This window comes from Peromyscus leucopus, chromosome 17 (genome assembly GCF_004664715.2).
Source record: "Peromyscus leucopus breed LL Stock chromosome 17, UCI_PerLeu_2.1, whole genome shotgun sequence".
Lineage (NCBI taxonomy): Eukaryota > Metazoa > Chordata > Mammalia > Rodentia > Cricetidae > Peromyscus > Peromyscus leucopus.
In genome coordinates this window covers 3,157,259-3,180,602 of record NC_051077.1, presented here as the reverse complement: position 1 = coordinate 3,180,602, position 23,344 = coordinate 3,157,259, and the positions used below count along the sequence as shown (strand labels likewise).

Below are 23,344 nucleotides of genomic sequence, written 5' to 3'. Positions count from 1 at the left end.
CTCCAGGGCTTCAGTCGTGGTTGACTTGATCTCTGTGCCTCAGGACTGTGGTAGTCGGTGCTCTCGCTTGGAGTTTGTGGGAGCCCAGTGTATTCAGTCCTGTTTTGGAGTATCCCCTCTAGTGCAGGACACTGCCGCCGCATCCTCTGGGAGGCGGAGTCCTCACCAAGGCCACCCCCCTGTCAAAACCATACATAACATAGTGCTTGGCAGGTTGGTCTGCCTGCCAGGTGCCACTTTTTTTTTTTTTTTTGGAGACAGGGTTTGGTTTCTCTGTGTAGCTGTCCTTGAACTGCCTGCCTCTGCCTCCCAAGTGCTGGGATTGAAGACATGAGCCACCATCTCCCAGCTTTTAATCGCCCTGGTTGGCCTGGGCCTCCGTATGTACACCAGCTGGCCTCTAATTCAGAGTGCTGGGATTCAAGGCAGCCTGGGGCCTTGTATGAGACAACTAAAGTCTAATGTGGTACGAGGGGTCGTTAGGAAAAGCTCCTTGTCTCTCTTCCAGAAAATATTTTCGGAACCAGGAAGCCTGTCCATGACGACCATCACCAGGCTCCGTGAGAGCTGCCGAGCCGCGCTGCTGGCACAGGGCTGAGTGCAGCCGCACCCCTCCCTGCCTCCACTGCTGCAACTGCTTCCAGAGCAGACACTTCACCAATTCCTGCCCCTGCGCTCCTGTTGTACATACTTGAAACCACGACCCCTAATGTGAACTTTTAAAAGAGGATGATTTAAAACCTTTGGCCCGTCTTTGGAGTCATACATTGAATCATCTGTCCAGTGAGATGGCTCAGCATACACCTACCAAGCCTGATGACCTTAGCTGGGTTCTGGGTGGGACCCGTATATGGAAGCAGAGAACACTCTTTCATGTTGTTCTTTGAGACATGCACACAGTAGAGGGGGAAATATATATATATATATATATATATATATATATAACCTGAGATGTCAGAATACAAGCCATGAAGTACACATTTTGTTGAGTAGATGTCAGCACTGTGTCATTGGCTTTGATTTGGTCTGTCTGGAGAATAAGGCCCACTCCCTTCCACCTTCCCAGTATACTTTCCTAGCCAAGACTATGTTATGTGGCTGTGCCTCGTAGACAGAGGCCCACCCACTTGCTGAACATGGCTATTTGTGGTGATCCCTTGTTTTTTAGAAATAGGTCTTACAGTTAGGCTGGTCCTATGGCTGTCCATCACGCAGTGGACAGGCTCTCCAGCACAGCCTAGTGGGCCATCACTAAATCCGCCCTGGGGACAGGCTGTTCATGAAGCTGGGTCATCGTAATCAGTGGCAGCTGCCATCAGTAGCAAATAAGCACGGAGCCCCTTGTCTTGCAGCCAGCAGGACGGCTCAATGGCCCCAGGTCCTCTGAAGCATGATGGACTAACTCCATCCAGGAGTGGGTGAGCTCAGAGCTGTACCTGATACCTCTGTGCAGATTCTCCCCTTGCACACCCCATCCCTCCAAGGTCTAGCTGGAGGGAGACCTCACCATCCAAGGAAGAGTGCTGGGGCCCTAGGGAGCAGCTGGAATCCAGTCCCACAGGGAGAGCTCATGTGCTCAGTCTGAGTGTGCAGAGAGCCTTTCAAAGGGCTGCCTTCAAGCTGCTCCTGTTCTGTTCAGACTGGGAGGGGAAGCCCTGCAGCCCTGCCAGCAACCCCAACAGTATCCCCGGAGGGATAGATTCCCAGTCCCCAAAGGCCTGGGTCTAGGACCCCTGTGGTGACAGGACAGGAATTTTAGGTCCCAGGGTTGGCTTCAGAAGTCAGAAGCACATGCTGCTTCTAAGGCAGGGCTCTGTGCTGTCTCTTGCACCCTCATGATGAGGGTGGGGCACGTTAGGATGGTAAGCTCTCACATCATGCATACAGCTGCTGTGGTCACTGGAGAGGTTTCTCAAGTCCTTACAAATCCCACCTGGGAGCAGAGGACACTGCAGATGGGTGAGCTGCCTACCCTGGCACAGCCTGGTCTGCTCCTGACAACCTGAGTCTCAGGATACAAAGGAGGGAGAACAGGTCAGAGCTTCAAGGAAACAGCACTGGCCTCATCAGCTCACCCAATGTTTGATGTATATGTGCTTCTTATGACACAGGTGTGGCTCACCTGGAGACTCTAGTCATATGGCCATATTATCACTAAATAAGACTCATATAAAAGGCAGGCACATGCTTCTTATCCCAGCACTGGGAAGTAGAAGGATAAGCTTAAAGTGCTCTTTGCTACTCAGCAAGTTCAAGGCCAGCCTGAGCTACATGAAATCTTGCCTCAAAACAACAAACCACACCGGGCGGTGGTGGCGCACACCTTTAATCCCAACACTCAGGGGGCAGAGCCAGGCGGATCTCTGTGAGTTCTGGGCTACCAAGTGAGTCCCAGGAAAGGCGCAAAGCTACACAGAGAAACCCTGTCTCGAAAAACCAAAACAAACAAACAAACCATCTGGCATTTAGAACCATGACAAGTAACATTTAGTTTTCTCATGGGCTAAGCAGAGGCTGGCTATCCCAACCTTGTCTCAAACCTAAGCATATGAGCAGCACAATTCACCCCCCCACCCCACTGCCACACACAGATCCCCAAAACACCATCAGCATCACTCCTAGGACTCTCTTGGTAGATCACAGAAGCACGAGGTCCAGACAGACAAAGAAGGAGACTTTTTATTAGCATCGTTACAGGCAATGCATTACGTGAGCTGGTCCTCAGTGTACAACCCACCTACGCCGCAGGACAGGTCAGCAGTGTGAATCTACTATTGTACACAGTGCAGAAACAGGGCCACCCTGAACGCCAACAGAGACTGGAAATCACTTTACAAAAAGTAAATAAAAATAATGCCATTTTCTATTTAGAAAAGTGCCAGCTCATGGGTGGCAGAGCACAGAAACACTGGTGGTTGTGCCCCAGCCAGATGCCAGATTCTGGCCCCCCAGGCCAGGCAGCCCAAGCCAAGTGTCCAGAGGTTGACCCTGTGCATGTCTCTGAGGCAGGGCTTCCCTGCTCTTCCCTTCTAGCATCTACAACAGTGTGCAGCCTAACGATCAGCCGCCCTCACCAGGCCCAAGTGTCCGGACCAGAGATTCCCTTTGTAAGGCTTAAATCTTGAGTAAAAGAATGAAGAAACCAAACACCAAATCTTAACAAGTCAAATGGGGGAGCCCGTGCAATTCTGAAAAGCCTTCTTGTTCTCTTTCTTAGAGCTCTACTTTGGTAACATTAACATTAACCAGTTAGCAAAATATTTAACCCAGTTAGCAAAATTAACACCATCATCTCAATAGTTATTCCTCTGTGCATAGTAAATGTTGCAAGATGAACTTCACATTTATAAAGCAGATTTGCAAACAGTTTGCCAGAAAGTGTGCCTCCCTCCCTTCCACACCTATCTAAGCCCGGGGACTAAGAACAGGCCCCTGTGCGTCTGTGCGCACCCGCCCGCCCGTGCACCAGGCTAGATGGTCTGGTAGCCGGCATGACTCCTCTTCCTGCCGATGAGGTAGGCGATGAGGACGATGAGGACCAGCCCTGCCAGGGCTCCGCCAACGGCAATGGGGATCAGCATGTTGTTACCATCCTGCATACACTCTTCCACTGCAACAAAGACAGCCCAGTGTATGCACTGCAGGGTCACCCTCCCCACCCACTTGTTCCTGAGGGGAAAAGGATGAGACCAGGGGAGGGACGAGGAGGTCACCACCTCAGGGAGGTCTACACACGAGCGCTCTCTGTGCAGCTGGGAAAATCCCAGGCACACTCCACCCACGTTAGAATGAGTGAATGGGCAGCTGTGCTGTCCTAGACACAGTCCCTCAGGACGGGAAACACCCCGGGGACCACTTTCAGAGAGGACCACCACTGTCACTCAATGGCTTCCCTCACCCACAGCAGCCCTGCCTAGGTCTGCAGTTTCTTCCTCACAAGGCAAGAGAAAGGGAAAGCTCTCTGTGGAGGAAAAGGACACTCCCTGCCCCGACAGCCTGGTTCCACAACAAGATCGAAGATGTGTCTGCTGCCGCTGTTTCTACGGATGCTACTTACCAGACCCAAACCTATCACTTTCCACCTTGAAAGCCTGGACCTGAATGCTGAAGACGTTAAGGGAAAACGCCTTGCTGACGAAGATGTGCTCCTCAGTGTTGCACTTGTACGAGTTCCCGAGCGTGGCCTGAAGAGCTCTCAGCGAATGGTTGGAGGCGGTGAACGTGGGCACTGCAATGTGAGAAAAAGTCGCTCAACTGCAGACTATACTGGACGAGGACAGGAACCACAGGAAGGAGGAAGCGAGTCTCACCTGTGGCATCGGGAAGAGTCATGTTCAACTGGACTTCTTGTAGGAAAAACAGGCTAGAACTGGCATTCTGAAAGAAAAGACAACCGTTAGTTACCTACAGCACAGGTTGGTGTCATCTGGCCACAGACTTCTACATTTGTAGCACAAAAACAAAGCACACATTTTGGTTAGCTCACTCCGGACATTTTTTTTTTAGTTTGTCTAGGCAGGGCTCCTCTATGTAGCCCTGGCTGTCCTCGAAGTTAGAGATCCACCTGCCTCAGCCTCCCAAGGGCTGGCATTAAAGGGTGCGCCACCGCCGCCGCCTAGCTCCAGACTCTTGTCTGTTATACAGGGTGTCACTATGTAGGCCAGTGAGTCTTGAACCCATGCTCCTGCCTGCATCTCTCAGTACTTGGATTATAAAACATACATCAATATGCTCAACTCCTCCCAGACCTTGGTTAGGACCAGTTTATCCACTAAAATTGAAACAGGAACCATGCTATTAAAAAAATCTTTTGAATAGTACAACAAAGTTAAAATCTATTACAAGAAATTATTAATGAGCTCATTTGTGTGCCATATTAAAATATTTACGTTGGCTGGGAGACACGTAGGAGGCTCTGGGCACATACATTACTCATCACTACAGAAATCCAGCCCCATTTCCCAACTCACAACAGGTCTTCCCAAATACGTGCAGACTAAAACGTCAGTGGGTACTTGTTGGTGAGCAGTGAGGACGGAAACTTAGAAGCCCTGTCATACAAAGTGGGCAGAAAAAAGGGAGACATCTCCTCCTTCCTGAGGAAGCCCTGGACTCTTCCCTCAGTCACTGCAGCTCACACCAGCCCGCACTCCTGACTGCCGCCGCCGCCACTACACCAAGGGCATGAACAAGGCACACAAGAGGAGCCTAGTAAGCATGTCCCACGTGATTTAGATAGAGCAGAGCCTCACCATGCCAAACTTCAGTTCCAGGACACTGTTCTTGTTCTCCACTCTCAGGGTCACCACATGGAGACCGCAGGTCCCATGAGCTGTGTCATTTGGACTGATGTTGAATGCTCTGGTCACAGTCTGACAAGAAAAGCAAAGGAGTCATCACTCCAGGCTCTGGTGACCCTCTCAAAACACAGACACCACCACGAATGGCTGATGAAGTAGACACACCTACTCTAACAAGTCAGGAGAACTGTTAACCACACCTGTGCAGGTTTCTGGGTTCCCAAACAGTGCTACTATTCAGAATGCTGCCTTGCACCAGAGGCTTGGACTGGACCCTATGATGGCTATTCCTAGTGTCAACTTGATTATACCTGGAATAACTAAAACCCAAGAAGTCGGGTATACTTGTGAGGGATTTTTTCTTAATTTAATCATTTGAAGTGGGAAGACCCACCTAAATTTTTTTTATTTATTATTTTCTCGTATATTACATCCTGACTGCAGTTTCCCCTCCCTACCTCCATCCACTCTTCTTCCATTTCCCTTCAGAAGGGGGCAGGCTTCCTAGGGAGATCAACCAAACATGGCCTATCAACTGCAGCCCTCATATTAAGGCTGGATGAGGCAACCCAGTGGAAGGAAAAGGATCCTAGAGACAGCCCCTGCTCCTACTGTTCCACAGGAAGACCAAGCAAGCTACATAACCATAACACATATGCAGAGGTCCTAGTCAGATCCATGCAGGCTCCCTGATTGTCCATTCAGTCTCTGTGAGCCCCTAGAAGCCCAGGTGAGTTGGTTCTGTGGGTTTTCTTGTGGTGTCCTTGACCCCTCTAGTTCCTACAATCTTTCCTCCCCTGGGAGGACAGACCTTTAATCTCTGTATCATTTGAGGTGGGAAGATCTACCTTAATCTGGGTCACACCTTCTGTGAAGGAGGAAGCTCATGCTCTGCCTGCTTGCTCTTGTTAGCAAGTCCTTTGGGATTCTGGTGTATCCAGACCAGCTGAGACATCCAGTCTGGTACACTGAACAACTACTGGATTCTTGGATCTTGCATTGGTAGACAGCCATTGTTGGGCTAGCAGGACCTAGCCTATAAGCCATTCCAATAAATCATAGAGCGTGCATGTGCGCGCACACACGCTTGGTAGTTTGAATGAAAATGGCCTCCACAGGCCCACAGAGAGTGGCACTACTGGGAGGTGTGGCCTTGTTGGAGGAGGTGTGGCCTTGTTGGAGGAAGTGTGTCACTAGGGCGCTTTGAGATTTCAGAAGCTCAAGGTAGGCCTAGTGGCTCTCTTCCTGATACCTGCAGGTGGAGAACTCTCAGCTACCTCTCCATGTCTGCCTGCCTGCTGCCATGCTTCCCTCCATGGTGATTACGGACTAAACCTCTGAACTGCAAGCCAGCCCCAATTAAATGTTTTCCTTTGTAAGAGTTTCTGGTTATGGTGTCTCTTCACAGCAACAGAAACCCCAAGAGTGACTATCTATCTAAAATATAAATACATAGTATATATATGTACACACATATATCCAGGGGATTTATTAGAATGCCTTACAGATACATATTCATTCTAGTCCTCTAGAGAACACTGACTAAAACAGACCTGGTGCTTTTCCTAGCTTCTCCAGCCTCAAGGCCTCAGCAGGTCCTTCTCCCTCAGGCGTCCTTTCCGAATAGCTAAGACTACAGGTGCATACACCCTTGGCCTGGTTCAACCATACAATGGGAAATGTAATGCTCCAACTAGGATCAAGGCACTTCTGTGAGATGCCTAGTTAGCATCAGGGGCTTTCTGTGGGCAGATGGTGTGCCACAGCCCAATCAGACCAATGCAGCTCAACTCAGAGCGGTGGCCGGAAGTGCACGTGGGGTTCAGGTTAGCACTGCCTCTTGTTCTGCACAACAGAAGGTATATTAAGCAACAACCTGCAGTACCAGATTCCTTCTGAATAAATCAAACCCCCATTCCTCCCTACCTTGTTGTCCTTCTTCAAGTAGGTGATGTTCATCTGCAGTGCCATAGAGGCAAGCAGGCAGGTTCCGTTTTCACCAGTCACATTGTATTTCATCACAGTGGGGTTTGTGGGCACAAGTGGTGGCGAGGGGCTGGGCGGCGGTGATGGGCTAGGTGGTCCAGTGGTTGGAGAAGGTCCATCCTGTGTGCAGCGTGTCTCTGCAGGGACAGGAAAGAAGTTCAAGGTCCAGCTTTGCTGTGGGATGGTCTGTATGTCAAATTACTCTGATTGGTCAATAAATAAAAAACTGATTGGCCAGTGGCCAGGCAGGAAGTATAGGCAGGACTAACAGAGAGGAGAAAAGAAAGAACAGGAAGGTGGAAGGAGACACTGCCAGCCATCGCCAGGACAAGCAGCATGTGAAGACGCCGGTAAGCCACGAGCCACGTGGCAACGTATAGATTTATAGAAATGGATTAATTTAAGATATAAGAACAGTTAGCAAGAAGCCTGCCACGGCCATACAGTTTGTAAGTAATATAAGTCTCTGTGTTTATTTGGTTGGGTCTGAGCGGCTGTGGGACTGGCTGGTGACAGAGATTTGTCCTGACTGTGGGCCAGGCAGGAACACAGCTTGCTTCTGACTACCCCAGATGCTGAAGTGCAGGTCAGAATTGGAAGCACCACTTCTGGACTCTGCAGGACACTCCCCACCCCATAACTGCCAGTAACTGGATAGCAGGTTCCGGGCAACAGAGAGGACCCAGAGCACCCCACCCCCAAAACACACATATTCTTCCCATAGTAGCCTGCCTTTTCAGTGGGCACACAGGCACAGAAAACCTCTACTAGGAGGCCAAAAGAAAGCCTCACCCTACCATAGGGAGTAATGTCTAGGTCATATCATATACACAAAAGTAGCATGAATTCAAGTGTTCACACTGAACTGTCACAAAGGAAGGCACTGTGCTAGAAACAAGACAGGGGCTCTTGACAGTCAGACCCTGGCCAGGCCTGTCATATATAAGAACACATGAACTAACTACATACAGCCTAGTACTACTAGCAAGGGTGTGCAAGAGCCTGGAAAGGAGGGGAGGGGAGGGGAAGAGAGGAGGTCTATTTTTACAGGCTGCTTGTTATTTCTAACTTTTCAAGGCCATGGAAGGATCCTCTCGAATGTTTCACCTAACAAAGATTAAGATATGAACAATCAGGCTGTAGAAATGGGCTTGATGGTTAAGAGTGTGTACTGTGGACCTCAGTTAAATTCCCAGCACCCAAGTTAAGCAGCTTACAGTCTCCCACAGCTCCAAGGAAGATCCACACTTCTGGCCTCCTCAAGAGGCCACACAGAGACATACACATAATTTAAAAACAAACAAACAAACAAACAAACAAACCACAATGATGACAACAAAAGAGCCCTGAATCAACAGGGTTAGAGATGGTTCAGTGTAAGAGCACATACTGTGTTTCCAGTACCCATGTTAGGCCCCTCACAACTGCCTGTAATCTACCCCTCCAGAGGACCCAACACCGCTGGCCTCCACAGGCAGCCATATCCGTGTACATACTCACACACACACTCAGTTAGGAGAACACCCCCGCCACACACACACATCAACAACAGCAATCAAGAGGAGTCTGCTGGTGAACTGGGAAGCCGGTGCCTGACAGATGTCACTCTATATCACAAATCTGGTAAGACCTTGGTCTGGCTGTTCTCAGGCCTGTAGCAGCATACCGACAGCCCACTCCAGGTTGAGAACCCTCTGCCCGACTCTAAACATCTTTGGCAGAGAAAGTATCTGATTCTTCACAAAAAAAGTCGACAAGAAAGCCAGCTCCACCTACTCTAGCTAGTGCTTTACTTCTCTAAAGATCATTTTATTTTATGTATTTAAGTGTTTTGCCTACAGCTGGACAGTGGTGACACACATCTTTAATGGCAGCACTTAGGAGGCAGAGGCAGGTGGACCTATAGAGTGAATTCCAGGATTGCCAGGGCTACACAGAGAAATCAAAACCAAAGTGTTTTGCCTGCATGTATATGAATGTCTTGTGCTCAGCGAGGCCCGAGGAGGGCACTGGATCCCCTAGAACTGGAGTTACAGACAGTTGGCAACCACCTGGGTGCTGGTGGTTCAAATCCAAGTCCTCTGGAAGAGCTGCCAATGTTCTAACTGTTGCACCATCTTTCCAGCCCCATTTTATTTCCTTTTAAGTAAGGTTTGTCAAGGGCCCATGATGATTTTGATCTGACCCTTTACAGTTAACAGAAGGAATGATGCATGAGGTGTCCTTCCTTGTCAAGGCACCCTATGCTACTTACCAATAATACACATATACACACTCACAGACTTAATACAATGGTGTTAAATAACAATTATTAGTAAACCATAAAAGCAGACAAGAGTATAAAAACATCTCTCAGGCTCATCAGGTAGAGAGATGTGCAGGCTTAGCACCTTGAAGGAGAGCTCTGGAGCCCATACAGAAGGACAGAACTGACTCCCAAGGGTTGAACTCTGACATTCCCCTCCATGCATACACGGCACTCAAACACACAAAAGAAAAACTAAACCCACACTTGCACCCCACACAACTGAGCAGGCTCTCCAGACAGAATACTAGCCTGCAGCTGGATGACCTGGAGCTTTGGCCGGGCAGGTACTCACTGCTCCCAATTTCCGTCCCTCTACCTAATTCATCACAAGCTGCCTGTGGAGGCATTTCAGAGGACAGCATCTCTTAGAAAGGCCACCACCGCCTCTCTTCACCTCCCAGCAGACAGAGCTCCCGCTGGTTTGAAAGTAACCACGTGGTAGCAGTCAAAGGCCATGCTGACTCTGGGCATCTATGGAAAGGTGCCACTGCCGTGACACCCATAGTCTATTTGGAAGAGCAGCTGCAGCGAGGTCGGTAAAAGGGCTTGACCCCAGCCAGCATCTTTCAGAACTACCCTATTTCTCCTAATTATATCTGGCTTGCATGTGTTGTGTGTATGGGGGGGAGGTATCTTTTACCCCTGTTCTATCAAGAACACCTCTGTCACTGGATCAGGAAACAAAAGCACTAATTATATCTGTGGGCTGAAGAGATGGCTCTGTAGGTTAAGAGCATTTGTTGTTCTTCCAGAAGACCCAGGTTTAATTCCCAACACCCACTTGGTGGCTCACAAGCATCTATAACTACAGTTCCAGATGATCTAATGCCCTCTTTTGGCCATCTTGGACACCAAGCATGTACATGGTGCAGATATACATGTAGGCAAAACACACGCACATAAAATAAAAACTACTTTTTAAGAAGGGAAAACCCCCTAAAACACAAACAACCCAGTACTATTTGTAACACGACGACGGTACACATTTCAGACCAGGACTCTATCACAACAACTAGGCTTCGCTTAAGTCAGCGCATGAACATCTGTAACTAATGCAAGTGGCTGTTGCCAGGCACAGTAGCACACACCTTAATCCCAGCACTCTTTTGGAAGGCAGAGGCAGGTGGATCTCTGAAAGTTTGAGGCCAGCCTGGTCTACAGAGTGAGTTCCAGGATAATCAGAGTTACATAATAGAGAGATCCTGTCTCAACAAAACAAAAAAGGGGGTGACTGTGTCACACCAAGGCTATGCTTCTAGACACTGACCTCAGTCAGCTCCATATGCAATGAAATACTTTCTTTTTTAACTTTAGGTGAAGAACAGGGGTGCACTAGTGTGCCGCCTGCTGAGAAAATACCTGCTACACCCCTTGACCTTCAGCTGAGAGCACTGAGAGACAGCCTGAGTTAGCTCTCTCCAGCAGTCACCAGTCTTCCATCAGGACTGCTGAGGAAGCCCAAAGGAAAGAAAGCAGGGCGGGTCCGGGGTTTTGGAAAGCTGCCAAGGCCAGGTAAGCCTTGGACAAATCACATGCCCTCACCTTTCCATGGACAATTTCAGAGCTGACTGATTGGATTTGGGGCAAAGGGTCATTAGGGCCCACTAGTTTGGTCAACAGGTACAGGCCAGGGGTCACACTTCCCTCAGACAGGTAAAGGCAACCCTAGAGCTTGCCTGAGCAGGTCTGAGGAAACTGGCTTGCAGGTAGAGTGCTTTGGGAGTCTGAACCCCTAACCATTTCCCTCAATGTCCACAAGATCGCTCGCTCTTCTGCATCCCACAAATGACTGAGACCGACTTGTTCTCACCCATTTTCTACCCTCTTAATCAGAAGTGCCCACTCTCATCTTCAAAAGTTACCATCTCCTAAGAGCAGAAGGGCTGCCAGACCATGGTGCCGTCACACTCCACTATGGAGTGTGTCACCTGCGGCCCCCAGCCCAGCACCTCACCTTCCTTGCTGAAGTTGTTATTTGACAGGTAGGCCTGGATAGTGGCATCGTGGAGTGTGACAGTCACATTGCCCATGAGGATCTGGACAGCACTCAAACATCGGTAGGTTTTGTTGATGTCTGCCTTGATGTCAGTCATGGAGTCCACAGAGTGGATCCCTGTATCCAAATCAACAAACAAAACAAAATGCAATTTTTAACTGTTTGCAATACTCAGTTGAAATTGACTTATTTATCATCATCTTGTATTCTTTTCTTTTGAACGTTAAGAAGGGTTTTACTAGTTTAAAAGAAAAACCTCAGGGCAAGCAAGCTGTAATCTCAGGGGCTGACTGAGGGAGGAAGGTGGAGAAGAGGAAGGGGACCCATGCCACCTGCAGCAAGCCAGCATGCCACACAGTGGGGAGTGAAAAAGCCTGAAGGAGCGGAGAAAACACACTTAGCCAGCATCTACAAGGAAAAGGAAGTCACGATTAAGAAAGACAGGCAGACCTAACAGGCCCTCGCGTGGCTCTTGGAAAGGCTGGTTCTCCACCCTCCCTTCGGTTTTGCCTTTTGTCCCGGGTCTTACCCTTGGTGCTGGCATTGGTGAAATATTGTGTGTCTGACAAGTTGTAAGTAAAAGACATGTGCTGGACACGGTAACGTGTTGCATTTCTTGTGAAGCTGAGCATCAGTGAATATCCACTTCCAAAAGCAATCGTGAGGCTGGGTTGAGAAGCATTTTCACTACCACAAGAACTGTTACTGTTCAGTACTTCTGCAGAGGGCGGCAGGGAAAAGGTAGCGTTCTGGAACAAATACAATTCGGACATATCTCCGTGAGAATGTATACTGCTAAAAGACAACTGCCAAAGAGGGACGGTACGTATACCGATAAAAGCTTAACCTTCAATGTTAAAGTAGTCACTTACAAAGACTTTACTTGGTACAGTCTTTGTACAAATTGTTGGGATACAGTATAATTCAATACATGCAAACAATGCTCATGACTTGATTTGGGGTAGTCAACATTTCCATCCCCTGTGCACTGGGAACCTCCAAACATTCCTGAGTATCCTGAAGTACTAACAGACTGTGGTAGGTATGTGTTCTATAGGTATAGTGTTCTATAAAGTATTTATTCAGTTTTAACGTAACCAATAAAAAGCTTACTACGGTGTCACTACTAACAGAAATAGGCTGACAAATGAATCAGGTGAGAGAACTGATTTAGTAATCACAGGTAAATCGGCTTCTCATTGATTGTGTGCCCAGCTTGATTCTAATACTCAGGAGGCTGAGGCAGGAAGATCGTGAGTTTGAGGCCAGCCAGTGCTGTGCAATAAAACACAACATAAACATATCCACTTATAACAGAACCAAAGTCAAAAGTTACCTTGAAGGTAAAGAATCTAACTTGATGGTACTGCTTTTTTTGGAACCTAAGTATCTCTTTAAAGACTGTTTCCTGGGGTGAGAGATGAAGAAGGGCTGGGAGAGCATCTGTCCAGCATGCATGAAGCCCTAGCCTCATTCTCCAGTACTGCACGCCCCAAGTCAGATGGGGCAAGCCTGTAATCCCAGCACTTGGGAGTTGGAAGCTAGAGGATCAGGGATTTCAGGTCACAATGAGGTATGTGGGACCCTGTCACTCACAAACCAACCAACCAACCTACTGACCCTCACCAACCCCAGACCCCAAAACCACATAAGAGAAGTCAAAAGCTGAGGAGGGTAAAATGCCTCAGTGGGTAAATACACCTGCCATCAGGCCCAATAACTAAGTTCAATACCAGGGCCCACATGGTAGAAGACAACTCTCTCAAGGTATCCTCTAGCTTCTATCCATGCACTGTGGCAGACTGCTCACAAAGTGTACATGCACACACATATGTACACACACGTAAATTTAAAAAGTAAACTAGAGAGGCTGGAGTGACTGTTCAGTGGTTAAGAGCACAGGCTGCTCTTCTGGAGCACCTGGATTAAACCCCCAGCATCCACATGGTGGCTCACAACTATCTTGAACTCCAGTCCTGGGGCTCTAATGCCCTCTTCTGGCCTTCCTGGATACTGCACACATGTACTGTACTGCACTGACATACATGCATGCAGGCACTCATTTACAAAAAAGGAGTAGGGTTACAGGTGTGGTGACTCTCAGGATCCAGGATGCATTTAAAAGAGTAATGACATATAATAAGTGTGTGAAATGCCCACAAGCATGTAATTAAGAAGAAATTTAAAATACAGGTTACTCATCTGCTAGCAATCTAAGAACTACATAAAGTTTGTACTCATCTATATAAACACAAACTTGCTTTAATGTAACCACTGAGAACATCTTTTTGTTTGAGACAGGGAGGATCTCACTGTGTGGTCCTGACTGGCTCAGAACTCTCATCTTTGTAGACCAGGCTGGCCTTGAATTAAAATATTTGCCTGGCCTGGCGGTGGTGGCGCATGCCTTTAATTCCTGCACCCAGGAGGCAGAGGCAGGTGGATCTCTGTGAGTTCAGGGCCAGCCTGGTCTACAGATGGAGTTCCAGGACAGCCAGAGCTACACAGAGAGAAACCTTTGTCTTGAGGGGGAAAAAAAAAAGGTTTGCCTGCCTCTGCCTCCTTCTGAGAGCTCGGATTGTGTGTGAGCCACCAGGTTCAGCCCCTAAGAACACCCTCCTTAAAGGAAGGCAGTCTATAGCATTTGCGTGTCAAGCCACCCCTTAGATCCATCTCTTGGGATACAGTGACTGACTGTCTGAAGAAGATCAAAACTCCAGCTGTTTACTGACCATGGAGAATATAAGAAAGCTAACCAAGTAGCACTAGGGAAGCATTTGGCAAATGTGCTGACTACTGCGAGGTTCTACAAGGTGTCTGTACAACAGCCACGACGAAACCCCGACTGTGAGCACTCCACAAACGGTTTGCTGTGGCTGCAGTCAGCAGCAGACACCAGCAGAGATCACCTACGGGCCCAGAAGCCGTGAGAAGCGACAAGGGCAGACAAAGGTATGATCATTTCCCGGGTCCCACAAGGGTCGGTGTCTCCTACCTGAGAGCCTTGTTCATTCTCGTAGACGGTCCGGAAGGAGGCGGAGAAGTTGGCCATTATACAGGCTGTGCCATTGCTGTCTTTCACCACGAACAACGCTGAGGCACCGTGGGCAAGGCCTGCTGCTTCCAGGAAAAAGAAACCATCATACACCCACTTCAAAGTACAACTGTTACTCCTGTTTCCTGTAACTTTTATTAAGATTCACGGTGTTTGGTAAACACTGAACCAGACAAGTGGATTACAGGTTCGTGTCCCAATCCTAACCCCTCAACCCTGGATCCCATAGAAAACTGCCATCTTCCAGGCTGTCCCATCAACTTGCCAGCCCTGCCTACGGCTCCTGAGCGCTGTCATCAGGGTACTTAGCCTAGGCCTATGTCCCTCAGAGGATCTAACTGTAAGATGTGATGAGGCCTGAAAGGTACACCTCAAGCATGCCGAGCATGCATCAGCCGACTGCAGAAACCCAAGGGAGAATCTGTAAGTAGTAGTTACAGTTGGGCTAGTTTTTACCTCTCAGACCAGGGTGGGGGGTGGCAAAAGAAGTCGTGAGCTCAGACACAGGACCTGAACTCTACCAGCTCATGGCTGAGGGACACTGGACACACCCTCAACCCATACAAGTGAGGGCTGCCCTATTTGTGGAGGTTCAAGGACTTATGGAGGCTCTAAAGTTTCTCAGTGAATAATAGTCTTTGCAGAACATTTCCTCTCTGGCTTTTTTTTTTTTTTTTTTTGATTTTTCGAGACAGGGTTTCTCTGTGTAGCTTTGCGCCTTTCCTGGGACTCACTTGGTAGCCCAGGCTGGCCTCGAACTCACAGAGATCCGCCTGGCTCTGCCTCCCGAGTGCTGGGATTAAAGGCGTGCGCCACCACCGCCCGGCTCCTCTCTGGCTTTTTAAATAAATAAATAGATAAACAAATAGAGCTAGTCTCACACCTGGAATCCTAGCACTGGGGACTCTGAGGCCAGAGGATCACCAGCCTGCCACCTGCAGTGCAGAGACCTGTAGCATGAATCTTAAAAGGTCTTATTAATTAAATCAAACCTAAGCCAGGTATTGGGGTGAACGCTGGAAGATCAGAGAAGCAGAACAAGCCACAGCTTCCTCACCTTGCCAGTTCCTCAGCTGATCCTGTTTCCTCAGGCTGGAAGCCTCTGAGTCCTCATATCCAAATGGATCTCAGCTGAACTGTTGCTAGAAGCCTAAAAGCTTAACCAGCCAAATGCTTCTAGTTTCTGGACTTCCATGCCTATGTACCTTTCTGCTTTCTGCCATCACTCCCTGGGATTAAAGGCTCAATTTCTGGGATTAAAGGAGTGAGTCACCATGCTTGGCTGTATCCTCAAACACACAGACATCCAGGTGGATTTCTGCCTCTGGAATGCTAGGATTAAAGGCGTGTGCTACCACTGCCTAACCTCTATGTTTAATATTGTGGCTGTTCTGTTCTGTGACCCCAGATAAGTTTTTTACCGTGCACAATATTTTGGGGAACACAATACCACCACAGAGACCTGCTGTGGATATCACTCTGTATAAATAAACACTGATTGGCTAACAGCCAGACAGGAAGTATAGGCGGGACTAACAGAGGAGAACTGAGGAAACAGGAAGGAAAGGGGAGTTTGCCTGGAGTCGCCACCAGGACAAGGAAGATGTAAGGTACTGATAAGCCACGAGCCACGTGGCAAAGTATAGATTAATAAAAATGGGCTAAATATAAGAGTAAGAGCTAGACAATGATAGGCTAATGGCCAAGCAGTTTAAATAATGTAAGAGTCTGTGTGTTTATTTTATAAGTGGGCTCTGGAACTGGCAGGACTTGGTGGGAGCTGGAGAGAAATTCTCCAGCTACAGAGACCCATCCACAAACTAACAAATAACCCACGATCCTAATCAAGATGCCCAGCACCACGTCAGAAAAGCAGTGCTTTTAGCTGGGCATGGTGGTGCACACCTGTATTCTCCCCACTCAGGAGGCAGGCAGATCTCTGTGAATTTGAGGTCAGCCTGGTACAACGAGTTCTGGGTCAGTAAGACCCTGTCCTCCGCTCCTCCCCCAACAAAAACCAACAAAACAAGGCAGCAGCAGAGCGAGGACAACTAGTACGTTTCATTACCATTACAGACGAACAAAGCCAGGTACTCTTGCCACACAACGACACAGGCTTATCAGCCATCACTGTCCAGCAACAGGTGGCATGCTGTCACCTGTCTCTGCAGCTACAAGTTTATATACAGTCTTCCAAGGACACTGACACATCTGGGGCCTGGAGGTATCCACTCGGGAGTGTGAGGCAGGAGCACAAGTTGCAGGCTAGGATGTTCTACACAGTAAATTCAAAGCCCAAGAGGGAACCATGGCAAGACTCCATCTTAAGAACAAACGAACAACAAACTAGAAAAATCTTACTTCCTGAGAAAACAAATGGACTTCAACGAACCCAATTTATTTCACTCTTGCAACTTTGAAAGAAATAAGATAGAAACCCAAGAGCCTAACTAGAAGCTCCAATGCTCTCTTCTGACCTCCAAGGACAAGTGATACACATAAACTCTCTCAGGCACATACATAAAAATAAACATTTAAAAAAATACATGGTTGTCTTAGTTAGGGTTACTATTGCTGTGATAAAAACACCATAACCAAAAGCAGCTTGAGAAAGGGTTTATTTGGCTGGGCGGTGGCGGCGCACGCCTTTAATCCCAGCACTCGGGAGGCAGAGGCAGGTGGATCTCTGTGAGTTTGAGGCCAGCCTGGGCTACCAAGTGAGCTCCAGGAAAGGCGCAAAGCTACACAGAGAAACCCTGCCTCGAGCCCTCCCTCCCCCCCCCCCCAAAAAAGGGGTTTATTTGGCTTACACTTCCATCACTATTCATTACTGAAGGAAGTCAGGACAGGAACTCAAGCAGGACAGGAACCTGGAGGCAGGAGCTGATACAGAGGCCATGGTGGTTACTGACTTGCTCTCCATGGCTTGCTCAGCCTGCTTTCTTATAGAACCCAGGACCACCAACCAGCCCAAGGGTGGCACCACCCACAATGGGCTGGACACTCCCACATCAATTACTAATTTAAAAAATGCCCTATAGGCTTGCCCACAGCCCCATCTTATGGAGGCCTTTTCTAAACTGAGGCTCCCTTATCTCAGATGACACTTGCTTGTGTCAAGTTGGCATAAAACTAGCCAGTATAATAGCCAGGTATGGTGGCATCCATGTACAATCCCAGAACTAGATAGGCAAAGACAGAAGGATCACACCAGTATTTGGCCAGCCTGGTTTACCTACCAAGTTCTAGGCCAGCCCATGGCTACATACCAAGTCCCTGTTATAGAGGAACAATGGAAATCAGGGGTCAGAGAGATGGCTCAGTGGTCAAGAGTACATGCTGTTCTTCCACAAGACCCAAGTGCAAGCCCCAACACCCACATCAGGTGCTTACACTTTTCTGTAACTCCAGTTCCATGGGATCCAACATCTTCTCCTGGCCTCTGTGAGCAGCCCTCAAATATACACAAGATAAAATATCTTAAAAACAAAAAGACCAAAAACCAAAACCGAAAATCCCCAAACCTGTAGCCTAACAGCAGGAAAGGTCACTATTACAGGCCTAAGGCTTCCTTGCCTGGAGATGTCCTTCGCAGAAGGCTCTGAGGTCACACTCACCGACACAACAGATACCCCCATGGGAGCACACAGCCCAGCTCTAACCAGGCTGTCCTTTCACACATTTTCTTGTCACCCTAGTAATTTGTCAACATACTCTCCCCAAACTAGTAACCATGCATATTCAAAGGAAAACCAAGTATCACTACAATCTAAAATGGCCTCTGTGGCTTTTGAGAACATGCCTTTCCCTGGCCCCCAGTTGCTCCCATCTCTGTGTGTCTTTCTCTTTCTTAATAAACTGTCTTTAGTTCTACTACCTAAAAAAATAAAGGGGGTGGTGGGGTTGGGGGGTGGAGAGACAGCTCAGCAGCTAAGAGCACTGGCTGCTCTTTCAGAGGACCCAGGTTCAGTTCCCAGCAACCACATGGCGGCTCACATGATTCCAGAGCCACAAGATCTGATTCTCTCTTCCGGCCTCTAGGAGCACTGCATAGATATACATGACGCACAGACAGATGAGCAGGCAACGCTCAGATGCACAAAAGAAAAAGAAAAAGCTAAAGTATTTAAAGAAAATAGGGGCTAAAGGGACAGCTTGTGATTTAGAGCACCTGTTGTTGCAGAAGACCTGGGTTTCTCCGCACCCACATGCGGCTCACAACCGTCCAAACCATCTCTAGTTCCAGTTCCAGGAGATCCAATGCCCTCTTCTGACACCACAAGCACTAGGCACATACATGCAGGAAAAACACTCAAACACCTAAAACAAATCTTTACAAAAAGTTTTTAAAGGCATGTAAAATTTAAATCTTTTAACAAAAAGAGCTCCCCGCCCCCCAATCAGTTAAGATGCCTATGGCAATCTGGGCCTAGGACAGGAACAGCTGTCAGGAACCCCATCTGCCTACTAATGGACAACCTGCTCATTTCCCATTTCTCCAGGGGTCAAAGGGCAAGGCTGGCTAGTTCTTTCAAAACACTATACTACAGGAAATTCCCTCCCCTGCAACTAGTAAGGCAGTGGGAAGCACACATGCTCAAGTCAGAAGCTCTTCAGTCACCAGCTACGTGACCTTGGGCCAGGAGCAGCCACCTAGCCACCCTGAGATTGCACAACCGAGACAGGAAGAACGCAGCCCCAAGGCTGGCTGGCGGCCCTCTCAGCAGCTCGCAGTTGGTCGAAAAGGCTCGCTACTGGGTCACTCTTGTTTTGGGAGCTCCCTTGCTTCCTTCTTTGGCCAGGACGTCCTGGAACTCAAGTATGTTGCCACCACGAAGATCTGCTTGACAACTACCTGTAACACATTTACTTTGTGACAGGCACTTTTCTTTTCTTCTTTTTTTTTTTGGTTTTTCGAGACAGGGTTTCTCTGTGTAGCTTTGCGCCTTTCCTGGATCTCACTCTGTAGACCAGGCTGGCCTCGAACTCACAGAGATCCACCTGGCTCTGCCTCCCGAGTGCTGGGATTAAAGGTGTTCGACACCACCACCACCACCAGGCTTGACAGGCACTTTTCAGAGCATGTTTCCATCAGGTTACTATGACAGCTGTCACTATGATGATTCCCTCCTGCTGAGGTAGAGGCCCAGAGATACTAAGTTGCTTCAAGGTCACAGCAAGTGAATGGTCCAGTTTTTGTTTCCTCCATGCATGGCCTGCTGACCATGCTGCTTCTGCAGCTCTTGGTGAGGAGGTATATTTGAAGCCACCCACCCTGGGTTACATCCATAGTGAGACCCTTGTCACCAACCAACCACACCGTAACTTATCTTGGCTTGATTCCTTTAAGTCCTGTTTCTTCTTATCTCGGGACGCATAAATCACCTTTGAACACTTAAAAGACCAAAGTTCCACTGCACACACTGAACTACCATCTCTAGAGGGAGGGTTTTCCTTCTGCTGGCTAGCTTCCACAAGGCTGGAACATGCTATGCAAGCTGCTGTGGGAGGAAGGGACAAGTGTCCCTTTCTAGAAAGCTGCTCTTGCTTAGGGCCAGCTCCAGACCCCTGCTATACAGCTGGACATGCCTTCATGAAAGCACCATGCACTCCCACGTGTCCGGACAGGAGGCTGGGGCCCTTAAGTGAGCAAAGGAGACAGGCTATTCCCAGCACAGGTACCAGGTGCTACAGTCTGCATACGCATAGTTAGAAGGCCAGGTCAAGATAACAATGTCTAAGTTGGGTCTAACAGAATACCAATTCAAAGTCACACAACCACAGAACAGTTTGATCACCAATCTAGAGAGGAATTCAAGAACCCATGATCCAGGGTAACATTAATTAGCAGAAAACTTATAATACTTCTGGACTGACAGAGCTCATCCAGAAAGGGGAAGGTCATGGGGTCAGTCCCAAAACTGAACAGTCATCCCATTAGGCAACCATACACACGAGTTTCAGTTCACTCTAGTCTGCTTTCTATTAAGAACTTAAACACAACGACAGCTTGGAGCCAGCAAGGACTGTAGGAACATCAGTAATTCCAAAGTTAGAATTTTTCTAAAGATAAAATTATTTTTGAAGTTATGAAATTGAAATAAATACTTAAGACCTAAATCAAAGTTGTTAAAGTACTTTTGTGAAAGCTGGGACATACAGTATACAGTACTCAATTATTGTCAAAGATTTTTCTTTCCACTTTATTTACATAAAAAAGATTTCACTATCTAACCCAGGCTGACCTTCAATTCGAAATCCCCCTGCCTCAGCCTCCCAAGTCTAACAAGTGCGAGCCACCACTGGTTAGTTTTATTCATCAATTATTTATTTATTTTATTTAGCGGCAGAGTCTCTAGTCCTGGCTGTCCTGGAACACATTACGAAGACCCGACTGGCCTGTTAAAGAGAGATCCTTCTGCTTCCCTATGGCACCACGCCAGCCAGAGGCTAGTTTTAAAAACATGAAACGAGGCCTGGCGTGGTGTCCCACGGCTTTAATGTCAGCACTTGGGAAGCAGAGGCAGGGGTATACCAGTGAATTTCAGGCCAGTATGTTCTCCATGGCTGAGATCCTATTTTTAAAAAAAGTAAAGAAAAAGAGAAAGTATAAACAGTCTAAGGGTTTTACATAGTTTTGGCTGTGCTGGAGATTTAGCTCCAGGCCCAGAGGTAATGTTACTGCATTGCTGAGCTACATCCAGGCCCTGTGAGCTCTTCTAATAAAGTCATTCCGACAGGACAGAACTTGTTTCCGCAATTCCCGTTCTAGTTACAACTACTGAAGCGTGAAGGGTCACAGGTCCCTTAGCAGGGTTTGAGACCGCCGAATAAGCAAGCGCACCTCTCGTCTCTCCTAGATCGAAGAGGGGTTCATCTCATACGAGGGAAACCAGATTCCATAAAGTCACAGAATCTGGGGGCCCGATGGGTCCTAAGAGGTGCTCGGGACTCACGTCGTGAGCATGTGGCCCCGGTGAACTCTCGCCAGCCACCTCTCTCGGGTCCCTGCAGAGGCTGGCACTGCAGCTAAACCCTCCGCGCTACTGGGGTACGGCGGTGAGGGAGGGCACCTCCGGCAGGGGCCCCGAGGCAGCAGCACCCACTCCTCGCACAAGGTAGCCCGGGTGCCAGCAGCACTGCCCACCGTCTCGGCTCCTCCCGGAGCGTCGCGGGGTCACCGGCTGGGCTCCCAAAGCCGCGTCTGCGTCCTGAGGCCCGCAAGGGCTCCGGGGCGGCGAGCGCCACTGCGGAGCCGGTCGGCTGGCCGGCTCGAGGCCTACTCGACGCTCGCCCGCGGCCCCGGGCGTCCCGTTTCCACCCGGCCCGACGCCCCCTTCCCGTCCGTCCCGAGACGCCGACCCCGCCCGGCCCTCCCTCCCTCCCTCCTCCTCCCTCCCTCCCCGGCTCACCCAGGAGCAACAGGAGCAGCGGCCGCCGGGCGCCGGGGGCCGCCATGGCGCGACGCAGCCGAGGCCGGGGTGCGGCGGTTGCGCGGGCGGCGGGGCCGGCGGGAGGGCGCGTCCACCGACTCGAGGGACCCGGCAGCTGCGGCGGCGCCGGCACCGAGAGGACCCTGCGGCCGGCGGCGCCTGTCACGTGAGCCGCGCCGCGCCCGCCGGTCACGTGAGCCGAGGGTCTCGCGAGAGCGGCCCCAGGGGGGGGGGGGCGGCCCGCTGCTTCTCCGGGAGCCTCCGCTGCCTCCGCATGTGATTCGGTCACGTGCCGGCCGACGTCATGTGAGCCGCCGGCCACGTGACGTGGTCCCCCCCACTCCCACCCCCTCCCCGCCGCCGCCGCCCCTCCTCCTCCCATTCCTAGCCTCCCAGGCCTTTCCCGATGGTGTCCCGAAATGGAAAGTAGGTTGTGGCTCGGGGAAGGGGAAGAAGAAACGCTGCCGGAGAAAGTCAGGGTGGAAACGGGAAGCCGTGAAGGCTGGAGCGAGGCCAGCAGGCCCGGGCCAGCGGCAGGGCCCCTGTGGCCCAGGCGTAGGCTGACCTCCTGGTTAGGTTCATACCAATGTTTACATCCAGGACAGTGTGCCTGTCTGTTTCCAGGTGGGTTTTGACATCTGAGCCCATGTGGCCGCCGCTCTCAGGCTCAGGGGCTCCCTCAACTGTGTCTTTTCCGTGGTCCGGGCACAGGACAGTCCCGAAGGGCATGCAGATGGCGCCAAGTGGTGGTAGGAGAGACACATTTACTTTAAAGACAAGATTTCACTGTATATCCCTAGCTGGCCTCAATAAGTTCACCTCCCCCTGTCTCCTGAGTGCTGGGATTAAATCCGTGGGTGCAGGGTTTCTGAGCACTCCTGATTGTGGAACAAGATCTTGTTGATGGTCATCTCTCTTGAGATGATTGAGAATTTCCATGAAGAACTCAATACTAAAACATCTTCCTCTTTTACGGATGTAACACTCAAAACTCCGGGGTTTATTATTGTTTGGTTTTTTCGTTGTTTTAGGCTATGATGCCACCCTGAAGTCCTGGTTGACCTGGAACACTGTGTGGACCCAGCTGGCCTCACACTTTGGGCAGTCCCTCTGTCCGTAGTGCGGAGATTGCCGATGTGTGCCATCATGACCAGCAAAATCCCAAGTTTTTATGTTACTGTTTTGGGGACAGAGTCTCTCTACACAGCCCTGACTGTCCTGGGACTCATTATGTAGACCTAGCTGGCCTCAAACTCACAGATCAAT

General features: G+C 49.3%; 2 protein-coding genes across 3 annotated transcripts in view; one reads left to right on the top strand and one right to left on the bottom strand.

The window, feature by feature from the left end:
- Grtp1 (growth hormone regulated TBC protein 1) overlaps nucleotides 1–746 on the top strand; it is a 28,809-nt gene extending 28,063 nt beyond the window's left edge. For both annotated transcript variants that reach the window (XM_028881268.2, XM_028881269.2), the window contains one exon: nucleotides 509–746. In XM_028881268.2, coding sequence (XP_028737101.1) covers nucleotides 509–598 — 90 coding nt within the window. In that variant the 3' untranslated portion in view covers nucleotides 599–746. The remainder of the gene's footprint in view (nucleotides 1–508) is intronic.
- Nucleotides 747–2,655: 1,909 nt separating this feature from the next.
- Lamp1 (lysosomal associated membrane protein 1) lies at nucleotides 2,656–22,289 on the bottom strand. Its single transcript, XM_028881270.2, has 9 exons — nucleotides 22,058–22,289; nucleotides 14,586–14,707; nucleotides 12,120–12,339; nucleotides 11,549–11,707; nucleotides 7,227–7,423; nucleotides 5,253–5,372; nucleotides 4,311–4,377; nucleotides 4,058–4,228; nucleotides 2,656–3,610 (listed from the first exon to the last, which is right to left on the bottom strand). The coding sequence occupies exons 1-9, from the start codon at nucleotides 22,101–22,103 to the stop codon at nucleotides 3,471–3,473; spliced, it is 1,242 nt and encodes a 413-aa protein (XP_028737103.1). The 5' UTR covers nucleotides 22,104–22,289; the 3' UTR covers nucleotides 2,656–3,470.
- Between the last annotated feature and the right edge of the window lie 1,055 nt (nucleotides 22,290–23,344).

Bases quoted from the DNA above. Each gene is read 5' to 3' on its own strand.
- Lamp1 (XM_028881270.2), bottom strand. From the start codon at position 22,103: ATGGCGGCCCCCGGCGCCCGGCGGCCGCTGCTCCTGTTGCTCCTGG. The intron at 11,708-12,119 runs GTAAGACCCGGG...ATTTGGATACAG, and splicing joins CACCAATGCCAGCACCAAGG to GGATCCACTCTGTGGACTCC. The intron at 4,378-5,252 runs GTGAGGCTCTGC...CTTTTCTTTCAG, and splicing joins TGGAACTGAAGTTTGGCATG to AATGCCAGTTCTAGCCTGTT.